The sequence below is a fragment of the Caretta caretta genome, chromosome 7 (genome assembly GCF_965140235.1).
Source record: "Caretta caretta isolate rCarCar2 chromosome 7, rCarCar1.hap1, whole genome shotgun sequence".
Lineage (NCBI taxonomy): Eukaryota > Metazoa > Chordata > Testudines > Cheloniidae > Caretta > Caretta caretta.
In genome coordinates, this window is record NC_134212.1 from 2377192 (window position 1) to 2403543 (window position 26352).

A 26352-nucleotide genomic window follows, 5' to 3' on the forward strand; every position below is an offset into this window, starting at 1 on the left:
ACCTGGCAAAGCGATACCGGGCGATGAGGCGACGTCACTTTGTGACTTGCGTTCCCCTGCCCTGAGGCGCATGAAGACCAAGATGAGAGCAGCTCTCACAGTTGAGAAGCGAGTGGCGATAGCCCTGTGGAAGCTTGCAACGCTAGACAGCTACCGGTCAGTTGGGAATCAATTTGGAGTGGGCAAATCTACTGTTGGGGCTACTGTGATGCAAGTAGCCCACAAAATCAAAGATCTGCTGATATCAAGGGTAGTGACCCTGGGAAATGTGCAGGTCATAAGTGGATGGCTTTGCTGCAATGGGATTCCCTAACTGTGGTGGGGCCATAGACGGAACCCATATCCCTATCTTGGCACCGGAGCACCAAGCCGGCGAGTACATAAACCGCAAGGGGTACTTTTCAATAGTGCTGCAAGCTCTGGTGGATCACAAGGGACATTTCACCAACACCAACGTGGGATGGCCAGGAAAGGTACAGGACGCTCGCATCTTCAGGAACTCTGGTCTGTTTCAAAAGCTGCAGGAAGGGACTTTATTCCTAGACCAGAAAATAACTGTTGGGGATGTTGAAATGCCTATATGTATCCTTGGGGACCCAGCCTACCCCTTAATGCCATGGCTCATGAAGCCGTACACAGGCAGCCTGGACAGTAGTCAGGAGCTGTTCAGGAGCAAGTGCAGAATGGTGGTAGAATGTGCATTTGGACGTTTAAAGGTGCACTGGCGCAGTTTACTGACTCGCTTAGACCTCAGTGAAACCAATATTCCCACTGTTATTACTGCTTGCTGTGCGCTCCACAATATCTGTGAGAGTAAGGGGGAGACGTTTATGGCAGGGTGGGAGGTTGAGGCAAATCGCCTGGCTGCTGGTTACACGCAGCCAGACACCAGGGTGGTTAGAAGAGCACAGGAGGGCGCGGTACGCATCAGAGGAGCTTTGAAAACCAGTTTCATGACTGGCCAGGCTACGGTGTGAAAGTTCTCTTTGTTTCTCCTTGATGAAACCCCCCGCCCCTTGGTTCACTCTACTTCCCTATAAGCTAACCACCCTCCCCTCCTCTCTTTGATCACCGCTTGCAGAGGCAATAAAGTCATTGTTGCTTCACATTCATGCATTCTTTATTCATTCATCACACAAATAGGGGGATGACTACCAAGGTAGCCCAGGAGGGAAGGAAAATGCCACACAGCACTTTAAAAGTTTACAACTTTAAAATTTATTGAATGCCAGCCTTCTTTTTTTGGGGCAATCCTCTGTGGCGGAGTGGCTGGTTGGCCGGTGGCCTCCCCACCGCGTTCTTGGGCGTCTGGGTGTGGAGGCTATGGAATTTGGGGAGGAGGGTGGTTGGTTACACAGGGGCTGTAGTGGCAGTCTGTGCTCCAGCTGCCTTTGCTGCAGCTCAACCATACACTGGAGCATACTGGTTTGGTCCTCCAGCAGCCTCAGCATTGAATCCTGTCTCCTCTCATCACGCTGCCGCCACATTTGAGCTTCAGCCCTGTCTTCAGCCCGCCACTTACTCTCTTCAGCCCGCCACCTCTCCTCCCGGTCATTTTGTGCTTTCCTGCACTCTGACATTATTTGCCTCCACGCATTCGTCTGTGCTCTGTCAGTGTGGGAGGACAGCATGAGCTCAGAGAACATTTCATCTCGAGTGCGTTTTTTTTTCTTTCTAAGCTTCACTAACCTCTGGGAAGGAGAAGATCCTGTGATCATTGAAACACATGCAGCTGGTGGAGAAAAAAAAAGGACAGCGGTATTTAAAAAGACACATTTTATAAAACAGTGGCTACACTCTCTCAGGGTAAACCTTGCTGTTAACATTACATACATAGCACATGTGCTTTCGTTACAAGGTCGCATTTAGCCTCCCCCCACCGCGTGGCTACCTCCTCAACCCTCCCCCCTCCCTGTGGCTAACAGCGGGGAACATTTCTGTTTAGCCACAGGCAAACAGCCCAGCAGGAATGGGCTCCTCTGAGTGTCCCCTGAAAAAAAGCACTCTATTTCAACCAGGTGACCATGAATTATATCTCACTCTTCTGAGGATAACACAGAGAGATAAAGAACGGATGTTGTTTGAACGCCAGCAAACATACACTGCAATGCTTTGTTGTACAATGATTCCCGAGTACGTGTTACTGGCCTGGAGTGGTAAAGTGTCCTACCGTGAAGGACGCAATAAGGCTGCCCTCCCCAGAAACCTTTTGCAAAGGCTTTGGGAGTACATCCAGGAGAGCCGCGAATGCCAGGGCAAATTAATCCTTTCACATGCTTGCTTTTAAACCATGTATAGTATTTTAAAAAGTACACTCACCGGAGGTCCCTTCTCCGCCTGCTGGGTCCAGGAGGCAGCCTTGGGTGGGTTCGGGGGGTACTGGCTCCAGGTCCAGGGTGAGAAACAGTTCCTGGCTGTCGGGAAAACCGGTTTCTCCGCTTGCTTGCTGTGAGCTATCTACAACCTCATCATCATCTTCTTCGTCCCCAAAACCTGCTTCCGTATTGCCTCCATCCCCATTGAAGGAGTCAAACAACACGGCTGAGGTAGTGGTGGCTGAACCCCCTAAAATGGCATGCAGCTCATCATAGAAGCGGCATGTTTGGGGCTCTGACCTGGAGCGGCCGTTCACCTCTCTGGTTTTCTGGTAGGCTTGCCTCAGCTCCTTCAGTTTCACGCGGCACTGCTTCGGGTCCCTGTTATGGCCTCTGTCCTTCATGCCCTGGGAGATTTTGACAAAGGTTTTGGTATTTCGAAAACGGAGTTCTGATAGCATGGATTCCTCTCCCCATACAGTGATCAGATCCCATACCTCCCGTTCAGTCCATGCTGGAGCTCTTTTGCGATTCTGGGACTCCATCATGGTCACCTCTGCTGAGGAGCTCTGCATGGTCACCTGCAGCTTGCCAAGCTGGCCAAACAGGAAATGAGATTCAAAAGTTCGCGGTTCTTTTCCTGTCTACCTGGCCAGTGCATCTGAGTGGAGAGTGCTGTCCAGAGCGGTCACAATGGAGCACTCTGAGATAGCTCCCGGAGGCCAATACCGTCGAATTGTGTCCACAGTACCCCAAATTCGAGCCGGCAAGGCCGATTTAAGCGCTAATCCACTTGTCAGGGGTGGAGTAAGGAAATCGATTTTAACAGCCCTTTAAGTCGAAATAAAGGGCTTCATCGTGTGGACGGGTGCAGGTTTACATCGATTTAATGCTGCTAAATTCGACCTAAAGTCCTAGTGTAGACCAGGGCTTAGTCATTTAGTGAACTGAATTTGATAATTTCAAAATGTATATAATGCTAGCAATAGCTTGAAAACAGCATTGTGAAAGGCTTCTACAAGTTCTAAAAGTCAGTAATTCTTATTACATTGCCTCAGAGAAGTGCTCAGTTAGTGAATACGTGCCTTGAGTCTGCAGAAAAATATAACATTTTAGAATTTTATTTCTTTTTTGTCACCGAAGGCATTCGTCATTAAGACTCTGATCTTGGCTTGCAACTCATTCAAATGTCTTTCATTTTTCAAGTTGCTGGTTTTATTGTCCTTCTTCTTGGTTTAGGAAACGAGTCTTTACTCCAGAAAGAGAGAGGAGGAAGTAGGAACTGTCTGTCCAGAAAAAATAGTTATGCAACAGTAATCTTAAATTCCCTCTCTCCTCATTATATATTTGTGCTCTGAAATTCTAAATTTCAGGGCTCAGGTCATTGGCGCTGACTCCATGGGTACTCCGGTGCTGGGTACAATCACAAAACAAAAAGATCCCAAATAGCTTACAATCTAAGTATAAAACAACAGACAACAGACTGACAGACAGACGGAGGAGTACAAGGAAACAATGAGGCAACATTGGTCAGCATGATTGGCAGTGGTTAGCACACCAGCAGTCTACCCCCTGTAAAGCTTCGTTTTTGGGTGGTGGAAGCTATCATTACGAAGGAGACTTTTAAGGAGGGATTTGAATGTTGACAGGCACATGTTTATAGGAAGCTCCTCCCAACTATGAGGCTAGCGGGGAGAAAGCACAAAGGTGCTTGTTTGAAAATTTAACAAGTGTGTGGTGGAGGTCGACTTCATGGGCCAATCGGGGGTGGGACATTTTGATAGCAAATGAAAGATGGGTAGGAAGGGAATAGGTAATGAAGGTAATAATGTCTGATGTAATAGAGATTGGGGAGCTATTCAAAAAGAGGAGTGACATGGTCAAAGCAACAGGCTAGAAAAATGATCCTGCTGATAATAGCTCATCTTAACTAGTTAGCCTCTCACAGTTTGTATGGTAACTTCCAACTTATCTGTATGTATATAATCTTACTATTTGTTCCATTCTATGCATCCGATGAAGTGGATTACAGTTCTTCAAAATAATCTCCGGTCTAATTTCATTAAAGTTACCCCAGAAATGAATTTTTTCCATTGTACATAGTTTCCTGAAAGTATGACGATTTAATCCTCCTCTTCCCCCATCTTCCCTAACCCCTGGCCCTCAAAAGGAGTTGAGCTACGTAAGTTTTATTATGGAAATATTGTAACTATTCCCCAGCTTTAAGTAATGATTAGCTTTCCATTATAAACTGATTTTTGTCCTCTTCTAAGTTCATCAAAACTAAACCATCTATCAGAAATGTTTGTGTTTCATATGTTTAACCAATACAGCCTTCTTCCGTGGGTCTGTGACTTTTTGAGCATCGAGTAGTGTTCTTAAACAATTCCCAATTATTCATATTTTTTTGATTAACTTCTTCCTCCAGCTTATTTGGCTCATTATTGTTTTCAGCTTTGTGAAACTGGCCCTTTTAAAATACTAAGTATATATATTAATGGTCTGGACTTCATCCTGTTTGCACATTAAAAATGTGATCAAGTCATGATTACTTATACCTACGCTATCATTAATTTTTAGTTCTGTGATCAGTTCCTCTTTACATGTCAAAATTAGGTCTAATGTGGAATCCCCCCCTGTTATCAGCAATACTTCTTGAGTTAGCAAATTTTCATCTATAATATTTAGAAATTCCAAGAATGTTTTAATATTGGCAGCACGAGACCTCCACTATATGTTGCTCAAATTGAAGTCGCTCATGATCACACAGCTTAGTTCATTTGCACATTAAATTAAACACTGAATATACTGCAGAAACTTGAATGCTAAAAAGAATAAAATGAACATGCCATTTCTAGCATGTAAAATTGACTAAATTTGTTTTTGTTATGTCAAAGTTCACTGGATGTCTGCTCGTGCATTTTAACATATCAAGTGTGTATTTGAACAGCCATTCCTTCAACAGCCATTTTAATGCCATAGTTATAAACTACTGGCATTTAACCTTGGGGAAAGTTTATGATGCCTCTGTCTTTGAAGAGACAGAAGCTGCTCTTGATCACTGGTAATTGCAACGTGACTAACACTCAACTAAAATCTCCATTGTGCATACTTGTGGTTGTCTCAAACATAGCTATATATAACAGCATTTTAAAAGTGAAGTATTAAATATATTTAAATGAAAGATCTTTAGTGCAGTCCAAGAGAAAAAGGCAAATGCTTAGGACAATTGCCAGGAACTAACAATTATCTCTATTTCAAGTGTGTAACCAAAGGCTTAATTTAGAAGTTAAAACTTGCATGCAGTGGGAAGCTCTCTTTTTCTTTAAAAAGACAGAGCCATAAAGTGCAACAAATGAGACAGATTTTGGCATTTCCCTCTCCTTCCACTCTATGTACGTCACTTGTCTTCTCTGACTGAGGTCTTCAATATATGGACTATGTCTACTTCTGTAGGGTTTTTTTCCCCCCAATAAAGTCCTGAGTCTGATTCTGACTGGTGCTTCTGGGTGCTACTGCAATATAAGTAATAATTATGAGAGTCTGGGGCAGTATTGTCAGTGTTCCCAGTAAGATTTTGTGATAAGCCATGTCATATTTCAGCCTCCATTTTGAGTGTCAGCTTGATTATGTGCTACACTGTAACTGTCAGATTGTATAAACCATCTCATGTTAAAAGGGGAGGGGGGAAGAGAGTTAGTGCCAAGGTGTCTGAATGAGAAGGCCATTAAGCGTTACTAACAATTGAATAACCTTGCTCTGGCAGGAAAATGGAGGCTACAGGGAGTGCCATTAACTTTTAACAACCTTCTGCCACTAGTTTCACTCAAGGCCTGGATCATGGAAAATCCCACTGTGAGAAGAGAAAAGGTCAAAGACTGATTTTAAAAGAGTCATGCTCTCTAAGCAACAGAAAGATGACTACAAGATCACAGGAAGAGAACACTGAGCAGGAGTCAGGTGAAGGAAGGTCCTAGAACGCCTAGAGGACACTGACCCAAATCCCAAATGGCTGTTAGGAGTGAGGAAACTGAGGACAAACTGAGATAACAAACGTTTGCGTGCAGGTATTTATGGAGTTCAGCACTGGCCACAATGCCTTTTGTTGTCAGTTTCATCACGCAGTCTTTTGCTAATGCAAAGAGGATTGATCAAAACACACAACCTTCTCTAACTCTGGTCACAAAATCGAATCATCCCCCCACGCCTGCATCTGATCTGACTGCATATCTACTTCCATCATATAAACTCCTTATTACATTCTTCAGCTTGTCTGGTAACGCACACCTTCTAGCAATATTACACAGGTTTCTCAGTGGACACTTGTTGAACATTTCTAAAGGTTGATAAAGTTGATTAAGATGGGTTTTTGCCAAGTAATAGCTTTTTCAATGATCTGTCAAAGAGTGAATATCCATTCACAACATGATCTACCTGAATGGAACCCTGCCTGTTCTTTCTGTAACATTTCATCTACGGTCGTCATTCTGTTCAGCAAAATGGGAGCCAATTCTTTGTCTGGGGATTGACAGCAGTACAATACCTCTCCAGTCTGTGCACGGAGTAAGACTGCCCCTTTTTTGCCAATGCCACTATGATACCACCTTCCCTGTCTTTCACCCATATTTTCTTAAACTTTTGCTAGCTGCTCAATCAGAATTTCACCTCCCACCTTTAGTATCCCTACTTGAATTCTGTCAACTGCAGGAGATTTCCCCTGCTTAAGCTCTTTGAGGGTTGCTTTAATTTAATCAGGTGTTATTGGTCCCTCTTCTGTTTCTAATTTAGCACTGGAATTTCTGTTGAGCCTGTGTATGATTGTTGGTGTAAGGATCTGGGGACTAAAATGTGGGTCTTCAGAGCCTAGGACAGCTGATATTCCCACAGACCCACTCCAGGAAGTACTACCTCAGAGACCCAGAATGATGGTACCCTGCAGCTCTCTGATTGGCCAACCACCCTATTTAACCTCATGGGTGCCACAGGGCAACCACAGACTTGGGCCTGCTGCCATGCCAGACTTTGCCTGATCTCCTGATTTCCGGTCTCTGACTACAGCCTGACTCTGACCCTGATTCCTGTCTCTCAATTCTAGCGTGGAAACTCAGGACACTCAAAAAAACCCAAAAAACCTGGCACATACTAGTACAGCTTAATGTACATTAAATATATAATTCAGAGCCTGAGTCTACTGACCTTTACAGCACACTGCAGGCCCCATCTCTTCCTGCAGGCTTTGGTAGTTGGATATTACTTGTTAGCAAGGAAAGTTTGAGGTATTAAATAGTAGAAATTATGGGCCGGATAGTGCAAGGTGTATTTCAAAGATTGAGCACTTAATTGAAGCACTCATTCACTTTTAAAAGGACTGCAACCATACCTCTGTCAGTCAGTCAAGACCTAATAAGGAATTTACCCTCTGAGACATGGAGAAATAGGGATAAGCCTCGGGACCCTTCCTAAACCAGTGAGCCTAAAATACTGTAGAGCTGCATCCCAACTAGGAGCAAGTTGTACTTACTCCACAGCTGTTCATTTCACATATCCTGAGTTCTGTAGGACCCAGTCTATTCTGTGGTACAAAGCTCAAGAGACCAGGAAAATTAAAAGTGTATTCCTATAGTTGGAGGGCTAGCCAGGATGTTAATAGGTGCAAGTTAAGAGCATATTTAGGCTTCCCCATTCAATGCCTCTTATTGTTTCTGTTCATATTGTTTTCAAAAATATAAACTTCCCAAGCTACGGAAGAACAGAGTCAGTCTCTCTCTCTCCCCCTCCCTCCCCTGGGATTGCTCAGTATGCAATTTTCAAACAACTTGAAGATATAAATCCTATTTTCTTTGAACGTCAGTGATAAATAAAGCCTCTTTGAGGACGGTTCACATGCCAAGTTTGAGAGTTGGGCCAAAAAGTATGTTAGAATTATTCTTTAAAGGGCAAAGTGGATTTTTCAGTTTTACAGGAGTTTCCTCAAACTTTCAAAACATGTTCGTATTGAAGATACACCAAGTATGGAAAGTTTCAACCTAAAAAGTGAAGTTCTTGGTAAGTTGTGAGTGTTTCAATGGAAGCTATTCTGCAGACTTAAATATAGTGGTCTTTAGTTAGCAGACTTAATGCTATAAACAAGATTAAGCAGTGGAATGATAATGGGATACACTGGGCATTTCAGCACAGGTGGAAAAAATGTGCAGCACCTCAGCATAAGTTTAAACGTTACTCTGCTAGCCTGGAATAAAGTGAGCAACTCGCATGGTCTGTTTCCTGGACTACAAGGACTCATTTTCTAGCCTCATGTGGTTGGTGCCTTCTTTACCGTTCTGATTTCCAAAACTTTAACATCCAAAAAGGAGAGTTACTTTCATCCCACCATCCACGTTCATATATTTTTCCCCCCCTTTCTTTCAAAAATGCTTCACATACCATACAGTTTTCTTCTCCTATTTAAACAACTTGATTTCCTTTCTCTTTGTTCCTACTTTCCCATTTACTCTGAAATATTCTAGAGAATTTGTTTTCTTTCCTGTTGGTCATCTAATCAACTCAGGAAATATTATGACCTACCACCACCATGTAGGGGAGGATCACAATCCATCAAGGGTGGAGAAAGGGAGCCTCCTGTTCTACAATTCCTTTAAAAATTAGAGCATAGCAGAGTTGGAATTCAAAATGCCTTACAAGGCATTTAGCTAAATTCTACCCCCTTCAATGAAATAGTAGAAATTAAAAACATTTCACAGCACTTTAATTTCTACTTCAACAGAAGACTATTTCAGAGCTGTACGTGGTATGCCCATGCTGAGGACGCAGGTGACTACACTTTGCTCTAACCCTTTTGTCCTGTGCTCATTAGAGGGAAATACCTAACCACTGCATAAAAAACAGACAATTAATAGTGGTCTAAAGGCAATTTCAATTTGTTAAATTTTCAAACAATTAAAATTAACACAATTTTATTAAAAATGCTCAACACAAGCAATCTTGTGTGTAGTGGGCTAAATAATGCAGTACAAACCAAAAAAGTTTCTTTCAAGGTTAAAAATAAAAGGACAAATTGTAAGAGAAAGCAAAGCAAGGCAGAAAGGACTGAAGACAAATGATAAAGAAAGAACAGTCACTAAGACAGTAAGGAAACAACTGAAATAAGACAAAAGGTATACACAGTAGGGAAAAAAACAGGAAGAGAAAAGGGAGCTATTAAGCTTGAAATCCTATTCTTACAATATCTGACACACATTCTGGTACTTCCTCTCACAAATACTGCCTACACTGTACCTGTGCTATGGACTTTTTATATATCTTAAAGTTCCTGTCTTCTACAAACACTACATTTACATACAATTAAGCGGTCAACTCCCTCATTAGGGAAAAAAATCTAAGTTTAATATATTTGCTTGAACTAATATTCTAGACCAGAGGTTCTAAATGTTGTCAATTTGGACTTCATCTAAACAGAAAGATTGCCTTGTAGAGACCTCTCTTCCAGTCAAGTTTGTGTGAACTACCTCTCTTCTTATTTGCACTTGCATAACATTCTTGCAAACCACAGCAACTGCTTGCATGCCAGGGTAATATTAGGAAATTATTTATGTATTTTTAACTTCATTTAATTCAGTTCAGAAGGAGATCTGATCCAGTATTGTAATTCCTATGCATTTAGGCCCAGATTTTCAAAAGTGATTACCAATTTTTGATGCCTCGGTTTTGGGTACCTGACTTAAGAGACTTCTAAAAGGGGCCTGATTCTTTAGAAATATTCAGAGGATGGATGCTCAGCAGTCAGGCCCTTTGGAGTGTCCTAAATTGGGCACTTAAAAACTGAGGTACCCTAAATCCATATTCACATATGAAAATGTTGGCCTTAAGTTCTAAGTCATAAAACCAAAGAACTATTACAGGAAAATAAATAAAAATCTGTAAAATATATCTTAAAGCACTAAATTCAATCCTATGCAGCATCTACATTTTTAGCTGTCAATGTTCCGTTGAATTTGGTAAAAAATTAACATAATGCATGAACAGTGCATAACAATACACTGTCAATTTGGAGGGGGGGAGGGAGGGAGGGGAAGTTGCAGGCAGAATTGAGGAGAACTAGATTTGCATATCTGGAGACTTTGCCACCAAAGCAGGCAGGAGGAGGTCCTTTGGGATTGTGGGATAGGCACATCAACCGGATGATTTGATCAAAACAATTAATAATTCAGTTAATATTGACAATTACATTTTGAGACTTAAATTCCAGCATTAATGCCCCACTGAGATGCATGGGACAGTTCAAATCTCTCAGAGGCAATAATTCAGAGCCAGTAGACAACACTACATCAGTGTAAAACAGACTCGTATTTGGAAAGTTATCTTTGCAACCCTGAATGCTACAAGTACTTTTTGTTTGTTTTAAATGAAGGGTTATATTCTGGAGCACAATTCTGAGGTATATATAGATTCTGCAGCAAATTCTACAAGATCTCAGAATATACGAGGGCCTAGCTGCAGGCATGATTCCTGTTCAGTTCTCAGAGTAGTACCCTACCCTCCATCATCTCCCCATCACATACTAAAGATCCCAATTTGCGCAATCAGGTAGGAAGCTCCCTATACGTTTATTTAAGTTTTGAGACAGTAACTCAAATCCACAAGCAGGGGCTCTGGGGGATAAGAATTCAAGAATGAAAGGCTACTCATATATATTAGTTTTACCTTTACAAAATATGTCAACACTGAAGGAAAAACTTAGAAGCAAGAAACTCTATTGTTAAGTAGCTTCTCAGGTTTAATATACAATATTGAAATTGGCTCATGCCTGTAACTCTGGAAATATGGTAGAAGGTTAACATTAGTTGAAGCCCCTTTACATAACAAAATATTGGGGTCAGGAAAGGCAAATACCAAAGGATCTACATTTGCTAAGATAACAGCAGAAAAAACAGTATCATATTCAGTAATATCCTGCTTAGAAGTAGCATAAATGCATTTATTGTAGTTGTAAAATAGTTCTTTCAGAAGCTATGCTTTCAAGGCCCAATCTTGCAGTCCCAAGAAGCAAAACTGCCTCCGACTTCAAATGAAGCCCCACAGGCTTTGGATAGAGGTTCTGTGCTCAAGATATCATAGAATACCATTCCCACGAGCGGAAATGTAGAAAATGAACTGATAATTCTCAGTCCCTCAGGAATCATTCATAAATTACAGAAAGACTTCAGTTTTAAACAACCAATACATTTAAAAAAATTATGGAAGTTAGAATTTTGAGTTACCCTTTAAGAACTCTGTCTCCAGCTTCTGAAACTCTTTGTAGTAGGTGATGGATTCCTTACATCTGCTTTATAATTCTATATTACACATGAACTCTTCTGTATTTCCTTATGATCTTGCACTAAGCCTATGTATCCATTGTATCGTAACACCTATGTTACTTCTATATGGTTCATGTGGGCAGGTAAAATCCTAATTCCTTTGTTTAAACATTGTCTAAGGACAAAAGCACCCAAGACCTGTTAGGAAGAGGCCCATTTCAAATTTGCTATTCTAGGGACATTAAATCTCTTAACATCAGACAGTAGGGGAAACAAAAGACCCTCTTCTTTGGGGTGGTGAAGAATTGTCTGGAAGGTGAAAGATGCATAAGGAATGGTGTAGCAGGAACATATGGTTATGGTCAGAATGGGAAAAGCCAAAGGACTCGAGAGGTGAGGCCTCATTACAAGCTTTTTACTGGTTGCAATGCCTTCTAAGAAGAGTAAATGAAATTTCATAGCAATGTTGTATTTTTCCATTCAGTAAATATGTTTTTCCTGTGTTGCAGAGAAAGGTTTGTTTGTGCACCAGCATCTTTGATAACATGAGCACAGCTCTGGCAATAGCGTTAGTCTGATCTTACAGCTCATGTCCTGCTACAAATCAAGCCTACATCACAAAGACAAATTTTGGTCTTGGTCCTACACAGCATTTGGTTTAGTTTAGTTCTTGGCAACAGGCTGGCGGACAAAAATAAAGACATTTTAGGATTTTCAGGACATTATCCACTAAAAAACAACATGTCATATTTAGTCTTGGATGTAAGCAGGCATAACATCCATTTAAAATCAGGCATGTGACCTCTCAATCAATGGATTAGCAGGAGAGGTACACTATGAGTTGAGAGAAGCGAGCATTAAGAGAAACTCATTTTTTTCCTTCACCATTTGCTAGGCAAATAATCAGTTTACTGACAAGAAAATGAACAATCACTCTGTTTTTGGCTTGAGGCAGAATCTTTTTACTTCAGTGAATCTGTAAATTTCACCATCTAGCTTCACTATCAACAATTCAACAGGCAACCCTGGAAGGTTTTAAGCATCATCCAAAAGAACCAATATGCTACATTAGTAATGTACTGATCTCACTAAATGCACAGCTGAACAAAGTCAATGACTTTCATTCTTTTCTCCTTTAGGTACAAAAATAATTAAACTGACTGGGTTCTCCCAAATGTCCTTAAACTAAACAGTATTTCTTTTTTTCCCTGCCAGAGGAGGCCTAAATATTTAATACACACCACTTTTGATACTCTTCAGCAGTTTAAGAGGAATTTAAAAGCACCCATCTTTTCCACGTAGCTGCATATAGTTTAGTCTGCGTACTGTCACAATAAGTATTTTTAAGTTTTGTTAAATAGAATTTACTTTCTATTCTCAGGGAAAGGTCAGAAAATAGAGGTGTCTGACAAATAATGATCAAAATTACTTATGCTGATGTCATAAATCACCGCTCTTCGACATGAAATCTGCCACACAGAATTAATGGCTGTTGGTATTGGTTCATCTGATCAAGGGTCTACTATACATAAAATATGCTATGAAGTTCTGCGTCTCTTACAGCAATTCAGTAGAGAAGTCTTGTCCCAATGGCACATAAATCTGAAGTACCAGAAACCGCTGGATCAGTCCAACTAGAAACAGAGACAAAGAAATATATAGCTATGGATACACACACAAAGCAAACTCCACCATTTAGCATTTCAATGACATATAGCTATACTTCTGCAATACCATTTCCCAAGTTTCACACAACTTTCAAAAGCAGAAAAGAACCGAAGAAAACCAAATCAAACTGTAATAAAAATGTTCCTTTTAAAAAGTCCCATTTGTGGTTTTGGTGGAATTCTTATGAAAATAAAAGGAATGTAATTTTTTTTTATTTACAGTTCTTCATAGTGTTCAGAGAGCATATAAACAGCATATCCCACAAAGACACATAAAAGTTCGCACCAAGATTATTATAAAAGCATGTGGCAATTACTCACTACTTAATCAAAAACAATAAATCATAAATGCAATCCTAATGATGACAACTGAGACCACACTTACACGATGGGGGACTCTATCCTAGGAAGCAATGACTCTGAAAAAGATTTGGAGATTGGAGCAGGTAGTCAGCTGAACATGAGCTCCCAGTGTGATGCTGCAGCCAAAAGAGCTAAAGAGGTCCCGGGATGCATAAATTGGCAAATCCTGAGCAGGAGTAGAGTGGTTATTTGAGCTCTATATTTGGCATTGGTTTGACTACTGCTGGAATACTGCATCCAGTTCTGGTGTCCACAGTTCAAGAAGAATATTGATAAATTGGAGAGGGTTCAGAGAAGAGCCATGAAAATTATTAAAGGATTAGAAGACATGCTTTATAGTGAAAGACTCAAGGAGCTTAATTTATTTAGCTTAAAAATAGAAGGTTAGGGGGAGACTTGATTACAGTCTATAAGTATCTACATTGGAACAAATATTTAATAATGGGTTCTTCAATCGAGCAGAGAAACATAACAAGATCCAGTGGCTGGAAGCTGAAGCTAGACAAATTCAGATTGCAAATAAGGCAAAAAACAAAACAAAACCCACACCGGAGAGAGTAATTAACCATTGGAACAATTTCCCAAGGGTTTCCATGGATACTCCATCACTGATGATTCTTAAATCAACATCGGATTTTTTTTCTAAAAGCTATGCTCAGGGAATTATTCTGGGGCAATTCTGTGGCCTGTGCTATTCAGGAGGTCAGACTAGACGATAATGTTCCCTTCTGATCTTAGAATCTATGAGGCTTTGATGAGGCAGATCTAGTTCTGAAGTTTAAAATAGTAGAAATATAGCTTAATTGGGGAGCAAACAAGAAAAACTTTAAGATACTTTCCTATTCAGGAAAAGCCACACACTTGCAGGGTATACAAGTATCCATGAGTTGAAATTTGTAGTTTCCTCTTATTGGTTCCATTACTGAAGGAGAGAGTTGGCTTTTTATTGAATTGGCAGGCGTTTTAAGATCCTAAAGCTGTATTATTCCAAGAGCAACATGGATCTCAAGGGGTCTTCAGAAGCTGAGATCAAGCATGCAAAAGCTCACTGCCTCTGAACAGTTGCCCGGGCTACTCCCTCATCCACAACAACATGGCTCCTGTAGGAGTTCTGTTCCCATTGGCCACCCACGCTGAGTCAACAAATAAAATCCCATGCCTTTGGAAGGGGGAGCAGACATGGAGCTTAAGTTAACAGGTCTTCTAGCACTCACTGTTTAGTTTAGCAGATTTCAAAACAGGTACAGTATATGTGATTTAGGGCCAGATTCTCAGGTAGTATAAATCAGAGTGTCTTTCCATTGAGTTTAATGGAGCAATGCGGATTTAAACAACCTGATGAGCTAGCTCTTGAAATGTTAAGATAGATATGACTGTAATACTGCTTGTTAAGTTCCCTGAGCCACTGGGGAGAGGGGGGGGGGGGGGAGAGTGGGAAATCACATGAAAAATATTCAGGTAAGAAATTCTGCAAAACTGAAGTTTTATTTTGTTGAATAACTTCTCATCCCTTGTTATTTCTACTCTAACTTAAAAAAGGTCATGGATCTAAACAACCAACTGTTTGTAAAAAGTAATCAGAAATGATCAATCTTAGACTGTAGAGCACATTTTACCAAACACAAAAAACTCTTTGCAAACAATTAAGCCTCACAGCTCTATAAAGTGAGTAAATATCACCATTTTAAGAATAAAATGAAAGAGCGATTAAGAGGCCCATTCAATGCCTGCTGAGACAGACAGACTTTTATTGACAACATCTACCGGAGCAGAAACTAAGTTAGGTTTGACCTTGGGCAAAAACCACACCAGCTGAGGATCTGCCCCAATGTGTTTAGTTCTAAACGTCTACTTATTGGTAACAACTGTCTTGCTGAAAAGTGACCTTTCAGTCCCCTGACAGAGGAGCTGCCCAAAGGAAGAGACAATATCGCAAATAGCTACATCTTGGAGTAGTACTGGATTAGTACAGAACAACATCTTATATTTGTAATGCCTCAATACTTACGAGTTTGTCTAGTTTCCTTTGGTAGCTGAATCTTGTTTGTTTGACTGCTTCCTTCAAGGACAAAAACAAAGCCTTTTACTTCTTTATCAAATTCCTACAAAAAGGAACAATGAAAAAAACAAACAAACAAACCTTTTATCATTCTCTTAATCAAGACTTAACCAAATTTGCAGATGGCACAAAGCTGGGGGAAAAAGTTGCAAACACTTTGGAAGGTAGAGCTAAAATTCAAAGAATCTTGATACATTGGAGAACTGGGCTACAGACAACAAAATAAAATTCAACAAAGACAAATGTAAGGTGCTACACTTTGGGGGAAAAAAAACCAAACGCACAAATAAAGAATGGGGGATAACTGGCCTGACAGCAGCACTGCTGAGAAGGATCTGGGAGTTGTGGTAGATCACAACCTCAACTTAAATCAAAAATGCAAGGGTGTTGCCAAAAAAAAAAGCAAGCAAATGCAATTTTAGGTTGCATTAACAGAGGCATAGCATGAAAATCACAGGAGTTGATAGTACCACTCTACTCAGCACTGGTTAGGCCTCAGCTGGAGTACGGTGTCCAATTTTGGTCACAAATGTATAGAAAGGATGTAACAAAACAGGAAAAGATCTAGAGACAAGCGACAAAGATCATCAGAGGGATGGAATGCAAGCCATGTAAGCAAAGGCTGAAGGAACCAGATATGTTTAGTTTGGAGAAGAGGAGATTAAGGGGGTGACATAATAGCAGTCTTCAAATACTTGAAAGGCTTCCATAAAAAAGATGGAGAAAAGTTGCTCTCTCTTGCCACAGAGTGCAGACAAGAGGCAGTGGGGTCAAACTACAGCATAGCAGATTTAGACTAAATCCCAAGAAAAGCTTTTTAACTATAAAAACAGTAGGACAACTGAACAGACTGCCTAGGGAGGTCATGGAAGCTCCTTCACTGAAGGCTTTCAAGAAGAGGCCAGACAGCCATCTGGATGGTTTAGACACAACAAACCCTGCATCTTGGCAGGAGATTAGACTGAATGAGCCTTGCTGAACCTTCTAACTCTATGGTTCTAGGAGTCTAAGATGGCAAAAAACCCAAACTTACAGCCAAAGTGTTAGGCTACTTTGATTGTTCTTAAGACTGTCAAGAGGTACGTAGCAACAAGAATTTTATAACAATGCAGAGATGGTAATAATATTCTCAGTAAATTTCTGGCTTTTCGTAATATATTTTATAAATAAAATATGTTGACAGATACATGATTCATGATCCACTGGCCCAGACTTGACCCAATGGTTATCACAATAGCAAAACTATTTTAAGCTTTGTTCCACTAGAAATATTTAAGCTATAAAACTACAGCTGTGACCAATCCAGTTTGCAAGCAGGCATAAAGTGCTAATTTAAGTGGTCATTTATTCTGTTATGGTGACAGAACTGCAAGTGACAACTTTTCCATAGTCAGGTCAAAGCCCTCATTACCTTCTAATTTTAAGCTTCATGTACTTTTTTCCACGGTTTATACTTCAGGTCTTATAAGTCCTCCATAAAACTTACTTTCCAAATTGCTGATGGACTGCCATAGATCTTCCATTTTGCTCCTGGATTCTTGCCTTGAGCACTGAATATTTCAACAAATGGGCCACCCTGTGATAAAATTGTTTAAGGATACATCACTCTAGCCAGGTGTTGAGCATAGCATCATCAATGAGCACAGTTTGCTAAATCCGAGTAGGTCAGAGCAAATGCTCATGAAACAATAGTTAACTCTGGTTAACATAAATATTATTGACCACAGTCAACCACCACCATATATTTCTTTTTATTTATTTATATACACAATCAACAAATGGCACTCTTGACTTCATAGTCTGATTTTACTGCAGCATCAGAGTCCATGCTTCCTTACAACACTACTTTCTTTGGTAAAGGAAATAGGATATGTTTTTACCATTGTCCTTTCTTTACATGCAAGCAAAAAACTAAACAAGCAAACAAAAAACCCCCCACCAAATTCTTAAACATGGCATGTAAAAAATATTAAAAACATGCAAGAGGTGAATGGCTATTATTTTCATGTGTTTTATTTCTGCAACTCACCTGTCTCCACAGGCTTCCTCCCACTTGAGCCTGCGCCCTGTGTTTAGGCTGGTATAATAAAGAATCTTCCACACCTTTTTTTGCTGGATCACCCAAGTGTTTTTATTTACAGTGTTCGTGCAGTTCCCCGATCCCTCAACAGCTAGTGCTCCACAGACCCTCCCCAGGGCCTCCTGGCTTTTGAGGCTTCCTTCTTTGGTAAGGAGACAGTGATACCACCCTCCTGTCTCCTCCCAGGCTAGCCCCCCATGCTGAGGTTTTCCCAGGGCTTTTATAGCCCTCTTGTGCCTCAGCCCAGCTGTCAGTACTTAGCTTAATGTGTTCCTCAGAGCCAGCCCTTGTTAGGGCTTGCAGCTGGGCTCCCTGCTGAATACCTGTACTGTGTCTCTACCCCTGGCCTCCTGGCCAGAGAGCAGGCTGCAGCCAGCATTTTGGCAGGGCCTTAAAGGGGTTTACCCCTGCCCTGCCACATCACCCTAAAAGGATTTTCTGAATAATGCTCAGCTAAACAGAAGAATATCTATTAATTTCTAGTAAAGAGATGTAGCCAATGCAGTCGATTTTTGATTTTTCAATATTTCATCCATCATGAATCATAACAGAACTTTACTGAGGGTTTTTGAGACGCCACTTTTGCACTTTAACTGAGTTTAGTAATTAAGGGCCCATTTCAGATATTCATAAATTCCAAGGGCACAAAGACCACTGTGATCATCTACTATGACCTCCTGCATAATAGGTGACAGACCTGCCCCCTCCAAATTCCTAGAGCATATATTTTAGAAAAACATCCAATCTTGATTTAAAAATGGTCAGTGATGGAGAATCTACCACGACCCTTGGGAAATTGTTCCAGTGGTTAATGACCCGCATTGTTAAAAATGTATACCTTATTTCCAGTCTGAATGTGTCTAGCTTGAGCTTCCAGCGATTGGACAGATTTTTACACCTTTCTCTGCTAGACTGAAGAGCCCATTATCAATTATTTGCTCTCCATATAGATACTTATAGACTGTAATCAAGTCACCCCTTAACTTTCTCTTTGTTAAACTAAATAGATTTAAGCTCTATAACTATAAGGCAGGTTTTCTAATCCTTTCATCATTCTTGTGACTCCTCTGAACCCTCTCCAATTTATCAACATCTTTGAATTGTGGACACCAGAACTGGACACGGTATTCCAGCGCTATCACACCAGTGTAAAATACAGAGGCAAAACGAGCCCTACTCAAGATTCCTGTGTTGATGCATCCCAGGATTGCATTAGCACTTTTGGCCACAGCATCACATTGGGAGCTCATGTTCATATGATTATGCACCATGATCCTCACCCCCAATCATCTTCAGTCATTGCTTCCCATGATACAGTTCCCCATTCTGTATGTATGGCCTACACTCTTTGTTCCTAGATGTACGCATTTACATTTAGTCATAATATAACACAGATTTTTTGCCTGCACCTAGTTTACCAAGTGATCCAGATTTCCTCCATGATGGAGGAAACAAGGAACAAACAAAACCCACTGCACTGGTAACTTGAAGTCAATAGATCTACTCACAGATTAAAGGACTGAACGATCAAGATCTCAGACAGGTACTAAAGTTTTTGAAAAAACAAACTTGGGTGTGTTTGTATCTGATATTATTTGCAAAAATTAATTATTATTTCTATATTTGCAAATAAGGTTTAGAAAATATTGACCAATTAAACACCTAAGAAGGTTTCAACATCAAGGGTGTTTGCGTTTCAGCTTTGGAAGACGTAAATGAAAGGAAGTAAAAAAATAGCAATTTCTGCTTTACCTGATACTCGTTTCTGAACATTCTTGCAGATATTTCGCAGTTCGAAAATAATGTCAGCACCCCAGTGAGTAATAAAGACTTACAGATGTTGCTGAAAATACAAGAGATTTTATTGTTAAACATTATTCCACCAAAAAAGTCGTCCTATAATCAAGTAGGAATCCATGTTTTAAAAGTCAATTAGCACATTTCTAAAATACTGTTCATTACAGCAAACTTGTAACTCTTCAGCATAAAAAACTACCACAAAGGAATTAAGATTAGAAAACTGATTTATACTGTTGGTGTCTCTTGAGCAATGTTTCTTTACATAACCACCATTCAACCTGACCTTCCAGATATACCCAGTTAAAATGGCCACTCTATCCCCAGCCTTTATTTTTAAGAAAGAAGGATCCACTTCTCTTTTTAAAATCTTCAGAAAGGTTTGATGAGTAAATATATACTATCTTCAACATATATTGTTTATTTCTCACTGCTACCAACTGTTCACTGGAAAAGGTTAAAAATCCATTAAACAAGAGCTTTGACTTTAACACAAAAACAGAAATTTATGGAATACATATAATGGAAACCTCATTTTCAACCAGAGATGTGAGGCAGAGACTTATTCCACAAGTTACTTTTTTAAAAATTTCATCACTCTACATTCAGGATAGCTAGTGTAAGTATCAAACCAAATGATATGGCAGAGGTGCCTTTCTAGAGGCATGCTGAAGCCAATGAGAACTAAGGATGTGTTGCACCTTGGGAGAATCAGGACTATGGTGAATTAAGGGTTTGATTCTGCAAACACCCAAGCACCTCCAAATAGGTGCTGAGTGCCTACTGCCCCCATTGACTTCAGTGGGAACGGAGAGTACCCTGCACTTCTCAAAAGATGCTCCGCACCTGCAGGTTTAAGCCCTAAATGCTAATCTAGAACCCAATCCCAGGAGGTGGCAAGTTCCCTCACTGTGGGAGTGGAGAGTACTCACCAACTCACAGGGGCACTGTTGCAGGACTGTGCCTACAGTGTATACCTTTTGGCAATGTCCATTTGTGCTTAAATTCAGGGATGGAATACTTCAGAGAATTAAGATGATCTTGGACATGGTGATATTTCCTTAGATCCTGAAACTGTTCTGTTAGTGGACCAAAATAACATGCCTACCAGCAAACTCAGAGATGCCATCCATGTCTGAGATGTTTAAGCATGATTATGAAAAGAATTAGGGATCTTGGTTGGCCCTCTCTCTCCCTCTCCTTCCCCCTACACACAGAAACCAGGCTCTCTCTCTCTCTACCCCCTCCCCCCAGTCTTTTTGCTATCCATGGACAAGGAGTAGGGGGACTTGGCTCCTTAGTCCTCACCCCTCATTTCATCCCTGACCCCCACCCCCAAACAGGGAGAAGGGAAAGCTTGGCCCCAGGAATGCTGCCCTCTTATGCCAAATATGGCCTTAAATTTCCTTGAACAGTCCCAGGTCTGACCCCCTTCCCAAGATGATCCTCCTCCTCTTCTTCTCCTCCACCGCTGCCTCCTCCTGCCCCTTCATGCTCTCCTCTCCCCCAGAATGTGCAATGAAGATCTGACAGGCAGCAAGCTAGAGGCTGCATGGACACTAATGGACTACGTGAACATACTCTAGGTACTTACAGCATGCCAGCAGGGTCCACACGGGACAAAGTGCAACATGCAGCCTGTGGCTTGGGAGATGAATCCAGCAGCACTCCAACCCATTCAAAATTGCTGTAGCTTGCCTCCTATCAGACCCTCATTGCAATCTGTGCGTGTGCCATAGAGGTGGTAGAAAATAATGCCCCCCATGGCCGTGGCACTCTTTGCTGTGTTTGTCAGACCCAAGTGGTGGCGAGTGACACACAGATTTTTATATACTCTGTATGTGTGCGCATGCTTGAAAAATAGTAGAATAAGCCTGGATTAGTAATTACATGTAAAAATCAGGATTACAGAAAATTAGGGACGGTTAGCATCTCTCCAAATCACACGTACCATTTATCTTAAGAACTAGCTTCACCAAAATATTGATCTTTCAGAACTGAAAAGCATTTAAAAGCTTTACATGTTATAAAATGGTACATAACTCTGGGTGAATTAGTAAATGTATGCCCTGATCTTTCATACACTTATGCACTAGTTGTTCCATGGGTAAAATTACTCACATACATGTTTGCAGAATCAGGGCCTTAGAGAGCTAACTGATTAATATTTTAATTTTATTGATTCAATACTGTCTACTAGTATTTTGATGCATAGCTTGTATCATACTGTAAACCACACTATTTGTTACAACCAAGTTATCTGTCAGTAAAAGAAACTGAAACAGATAGTGTAACTGGTATAATTATTTAAGAAAGGCACATTAATAACTATATTAAGTAACAATTGACAACCATGAATTAGTCATTTTACAAGTTTGAAAGCAGTATACTATTTCTTTGTTCTATAAATAAAGTAGTCTGGCAGTACATTAACAATTTCTGGAAAATGTTATTGCTCTAATTTTTATTTTCCTCTATTCAGATCTCATCTTTGCTATTATTCGGGGCTTTTAAACCAGAAGAATGTTCAACATTCCACAAATCATTCCTTAGCCAAGAATACCGTACTTTGAAGCAAATCTTACAGTGATCAATGTGCTGATCCATTGAACCAAAATTCACATGAAAAGCAGGTGGTGAAAGGGCAATAGCACAGGTTATGTCCTCTTACAGTAAGTATTTATAATGTACTTATTATTGTGATCCAGATGTGCAGGCACCCTGTCAGTCTGGGGCTGAGGATTCCATCACCCAAGGGTTTGAGTTGCTGTTGCTGTGTTTTGTTTTTGTCAGACCAAAGCCCTTTTACACAGGCTTGCAGCTTCAAAAGATCAGGACCAGATTGGCCAAGTGTCATTTGGCACTTCTGTCAGGCCTTCCAGCATTTCTGGGAAAATGTCACACACAGATATGTAAGGCAGAGAACCCCTAATAAAAAAAAAAAATGGTGTAGGGGGAAGTTGCACTAGACTGCAAATCCAAATACCTGGAGTTCTTGTCTCATTTCTTCCATAGAGTGCTGTTAATATTTTTGCTGTTCACCACCCTTACCGATGAACATGGTCTTATGCACCTTGGAACAGAACTCTGGTCTATAATATAAAGGACTCAAATTTCATCCCCTTTGCCATTCTACTTTTCAGAACGAACGTGCCAAAGCTAGTTAGCAATGTGGTTGGGTATACTGTCTGCAAGCACAGCTGTAACCAGTAGACCATACTTTGCTCCCAGAGCCAGAATCAGAACCTAGGAATCATTATACTTAGTACTTCACTACTGTCTCACAAATAGAGGTGTAACGCACAGACAAAGTGTCTTCTCCTGCTCTGGGAACTGATCCACATAGAGGATAATAACCTACTTCTGCTACCAGTTAATTTTTTAGCAACTGCTCAAGCGCAAGAGGTCTGTGTCGTAGATCTAAAGTCCTAGTTCAAACTCTGCTGATGACTCATGCAGAGAAAAATACAGCATGTGATGATTATGAATTTATCCTTTATATATATATACATATATATACACACCTAGATAAATTCATGGAGGATAGGTCCATCAATAGCTATTAGCCAGGATAGGCAGGGATGGTGTCCCTAGCCTCTGTTTGCCAGAAGCTGGGAATGGGTGACAGGGGATGGATCACTTGATGATTGCCTGTTCATTCCCTCTGGGGCACCTGGCATTGGCCACTGTTGGAAGACAGGATACTGGGTTAGATGGACCGTTGGTCTGACCCAGTATGGCTGTTCTTATGTAATTAAAGATTGTATCATGAGGCAGATACACAAGGGGCAGAATTAAGATACCCCAGATAACCCTAATTCTGATGCTTGTCTTTGCAAATTTGATGTTCCTTCACTTCTTTTAAGTCAGCACTTACTGGGGCACCAGAATACTCACTTTTAATGAACTAAAGAGTCTTTCACCTGCAAGCCACCAGTTTAAATCCAGCCTAGCGCTCTGTAGAGCTTGAAAGTTGTTTCTATCTAATGGATATCTGGTGACTACTCTACAAGATGAGGTTGGTGGGTCTCATTTCCAGCTCCTACATCATAAACTCCCCACTGCACATTCCACTGATTGTCAGACTCAACTGAGGTTAAGAACTGCAAAGGCCATGGAGATGAGGCTACCCCAGTTGGACCTAGAGGAAGTTTCCCCCATATCCAGGTTAAGGCAAGCTGGAAGGGCAGTGTGGGTTGGAAGCTTGCTGTGCAGAGAAACAGAAGATTTCATTTGCTAGGGATGAAACTAATGCCTTTCACCAGTACTAAATCCACAGAATTTTTTAAAGCTGAGATTTAGCAATATGCAAATTAGCTCATTACGTAATTTGAATAACGTCACATGGAGTTGCCAAAAAAACCTAACAACTATGCTGGTCCTAATTAATAAAAGGAGTCTTGTCACTTACTTCAGTGGAAGTCAGATCACACCCAAGTAGAGCAAGCAAACTTGTGTCTGGCCAAACTACATAAACTCACTCATCTCACACAGCTTTATTATTGCTGTGAACATATAAATGAAATGATGGTTTTTTCTAAAATATAAATATACAGAGGAACATACTGCAATACATTTTGCTTATATATTACCTACTTGTAATATTTTGAGTGCTTGCATTAACTTAATAGAAAAGACTACAATTAATTTTATTTTCTGCATGAGGATTGGTAGCTATTGGAGATACTAAACATAAAATGAATGACAATTTTTTTTATAGCGTACATACTATGATCATACTAAGTGGCACATCTGTGAGGCACTAAATGTCATTAGTCTCTAATATCCTGGGACCAACACAGATACAACTGCACTGCAAACACTAGTGGAACATAAGACTTTCCCAGATTGGTTTCCATACTATAGTCCTATATTGGGCATGACATTCATGCATTGCAAGGATTGAAATGCAACAGTTAATGGAACTGTCTGAGTTATGATAATATATGCTTTAAGCAGAACATTCTAGGAAAATTGAGATTTGCACCTTCTTTCATCCCCACACCTCTCAAAAAAATCTTAATTTTTGGACCGACAAAAATGCTTAAAATCCAGATAGACTAGAGTTTTTGGAAAAACTACGGTATCTTGAAATTTAAAGTCCTCCAGTTTTTAAAATTTTTTTCAAATAAACAAACATCTTTATAGAATGCTGTAAAAAAAGAAGTATTCTCTCATTTTTCAACCAGGGATCAAAATTCTTATTTTATTGCCCTACAGCATGTACTTTTAGTATAGTGCATCTGTCCAACTGGGGACACAGAATCTGCAGCATCAAAGTCAATGATAGACTATCAGGAAGGCAGTTATAAAATTATGTCACACTATAAGATGTATTCATTTTCCCTACTAGGACTTATTTTACAGTTGCTCCTGATCTGCACACTGACTTTTTAAAAAAATCATTAGTTTCACAATTCTTTCCACACCGTAAAACAAAATACAGCATACTCCCATTTATCTGAATGGCATGGGAGACACAGATTTTATTTGGATATTGATAGTGTAGGAGCCATAGAGCAGTGGGTGGCCTCCCCCAGAGCCAGGGGCTTGTTGTCATCCTCCTCCTCGCAGCCCTGGCTGTGGGTCTCTGCTTTGCCCTATTGAGACCACAGACTCTCCCACCTGCATCTTTCGACTGCAGGGATCAGGTCTCACAGGCCCTATGGCACTGCAGGGAGCCCTCTAAAGCTCTGCTGTCATGGCCTGATTCACTCACTCCAACAGGTTTCAGAGTAACAGCCGTGTTAGTCTGTATTCGCAAAAAGAAAAGGAGTACTTGTGGCACCTTAGAGACTAACCAATTTATTTGAGCCTAAGCTTTCGTGAGCTACAGCTCACTTCATCGGATGCATACTGTGGAAAGTACAGAAGATCTTTTTATACACACAAACCATGAAAAAATGGGTGTTTACCACTATAAAAGGTTTTCCCTCCCCCCCACCCCACTCTCCTGCTGGTAATAGCTTATCTAAAGTGATACACATTGTAAGGAGAGTGATGATAATCAAGTTGGGCCATTTCCAGCACAAATCCAGGTTTTCTCCCCCCCTCCCCACAAACCCACTCTCCTGTTGGTAATAGCTTATCTAAAGTGATCACTCTCCTTACAATGTGTATGATAATCAAGGTGGGCCATCTCCAGCACAAATCCAGGCTTTAACAAGAACGTGGGGGGGGGGGGTAGGAAAAAACAAGGGGAAATAGGTTACCTTGCATAATGACTTAGCCACTCCCAGTCTCTATTCAAGCCTGAGTTAATAGTATCCAATTTGCAAATGAATTCCAATTCAACAGTTTCTCGCTGGAGTCTGGTTTTGAAGTTTGAAGAGAGTGATCACTTTAGATAAGCTATTACCAGCAGGAGAGTGGGTTTGTGGGGGGAGAGAAAACCTTTTGTAGTGGTAAACACCCATTTTTTCATGGTTTGTGTGTATAAAAAGATCTTCTGTACTTTCCACAGTATGCATCCGATGAAGTGAGCTGTAGCTCACGAAAGCTTAGGCTCAAATAAATTGGTTAGTCTCTAAGGTGCCACAAGTACTCCTTTTCTTTTTTCTACTCACTCCAACGTAACAGTATATACCCTAGGGTCCCTCATTACCTTCATCCACCACCACCATTTTAGACCCAAATATATCTCTATCCAGCACCGATGGCATTTCCCCTACTATTTACTCTTTACGTCAGAACTTTTGCCACATAATCTTAGTTTTATGATCTGTCACCATTTACGTGCAAGAAATGAATTCCGTATCTCATTGGTAAGGCTGCG

At 40.6% G+C, this 26352-nt stretch overlaps 1 protein-coding gene across 10 annotated transcripts in view; it reads right to left on the reverse strand.

Annotated features, from left to right (window-relative positions):
• The window catches only part of CFAP20DC (CFAP20 domain containing), a 227094-nt gene that overhangs the window by 150511 nt on the left and 50231 nt on the right, over positions 1-26352 (reverse strand). For 8 of the 10 annotated variants that reach the window (XM_075130187.1, XM_075130189.1, XM_075130188.1 and 5 more), the window contains exons 2-5: positions 19533-19623; positions 17187-17276; positions 15650-15743; positions 13173-13245 (exon numbers count right to left, since the gene is read on the reverse strand). In XM_075130187.1, the coding sequence (XP_074986288.1) occupies positions 13173-13245; positions 15650-15743; positions 17187-17276; positions 19533-19623 (348 nt within the window). Of the gene's footprint in view, positions 1-13172; positions 13246-15649; positions 15744-17186; positions 17277-19532; positions 19624-22162; positions 24142-26352 lie in introns of those variants that run through there. The other 2 variants (XM_075130195.1, XM_075130196.1) reach the window with 2 other exon arrangements.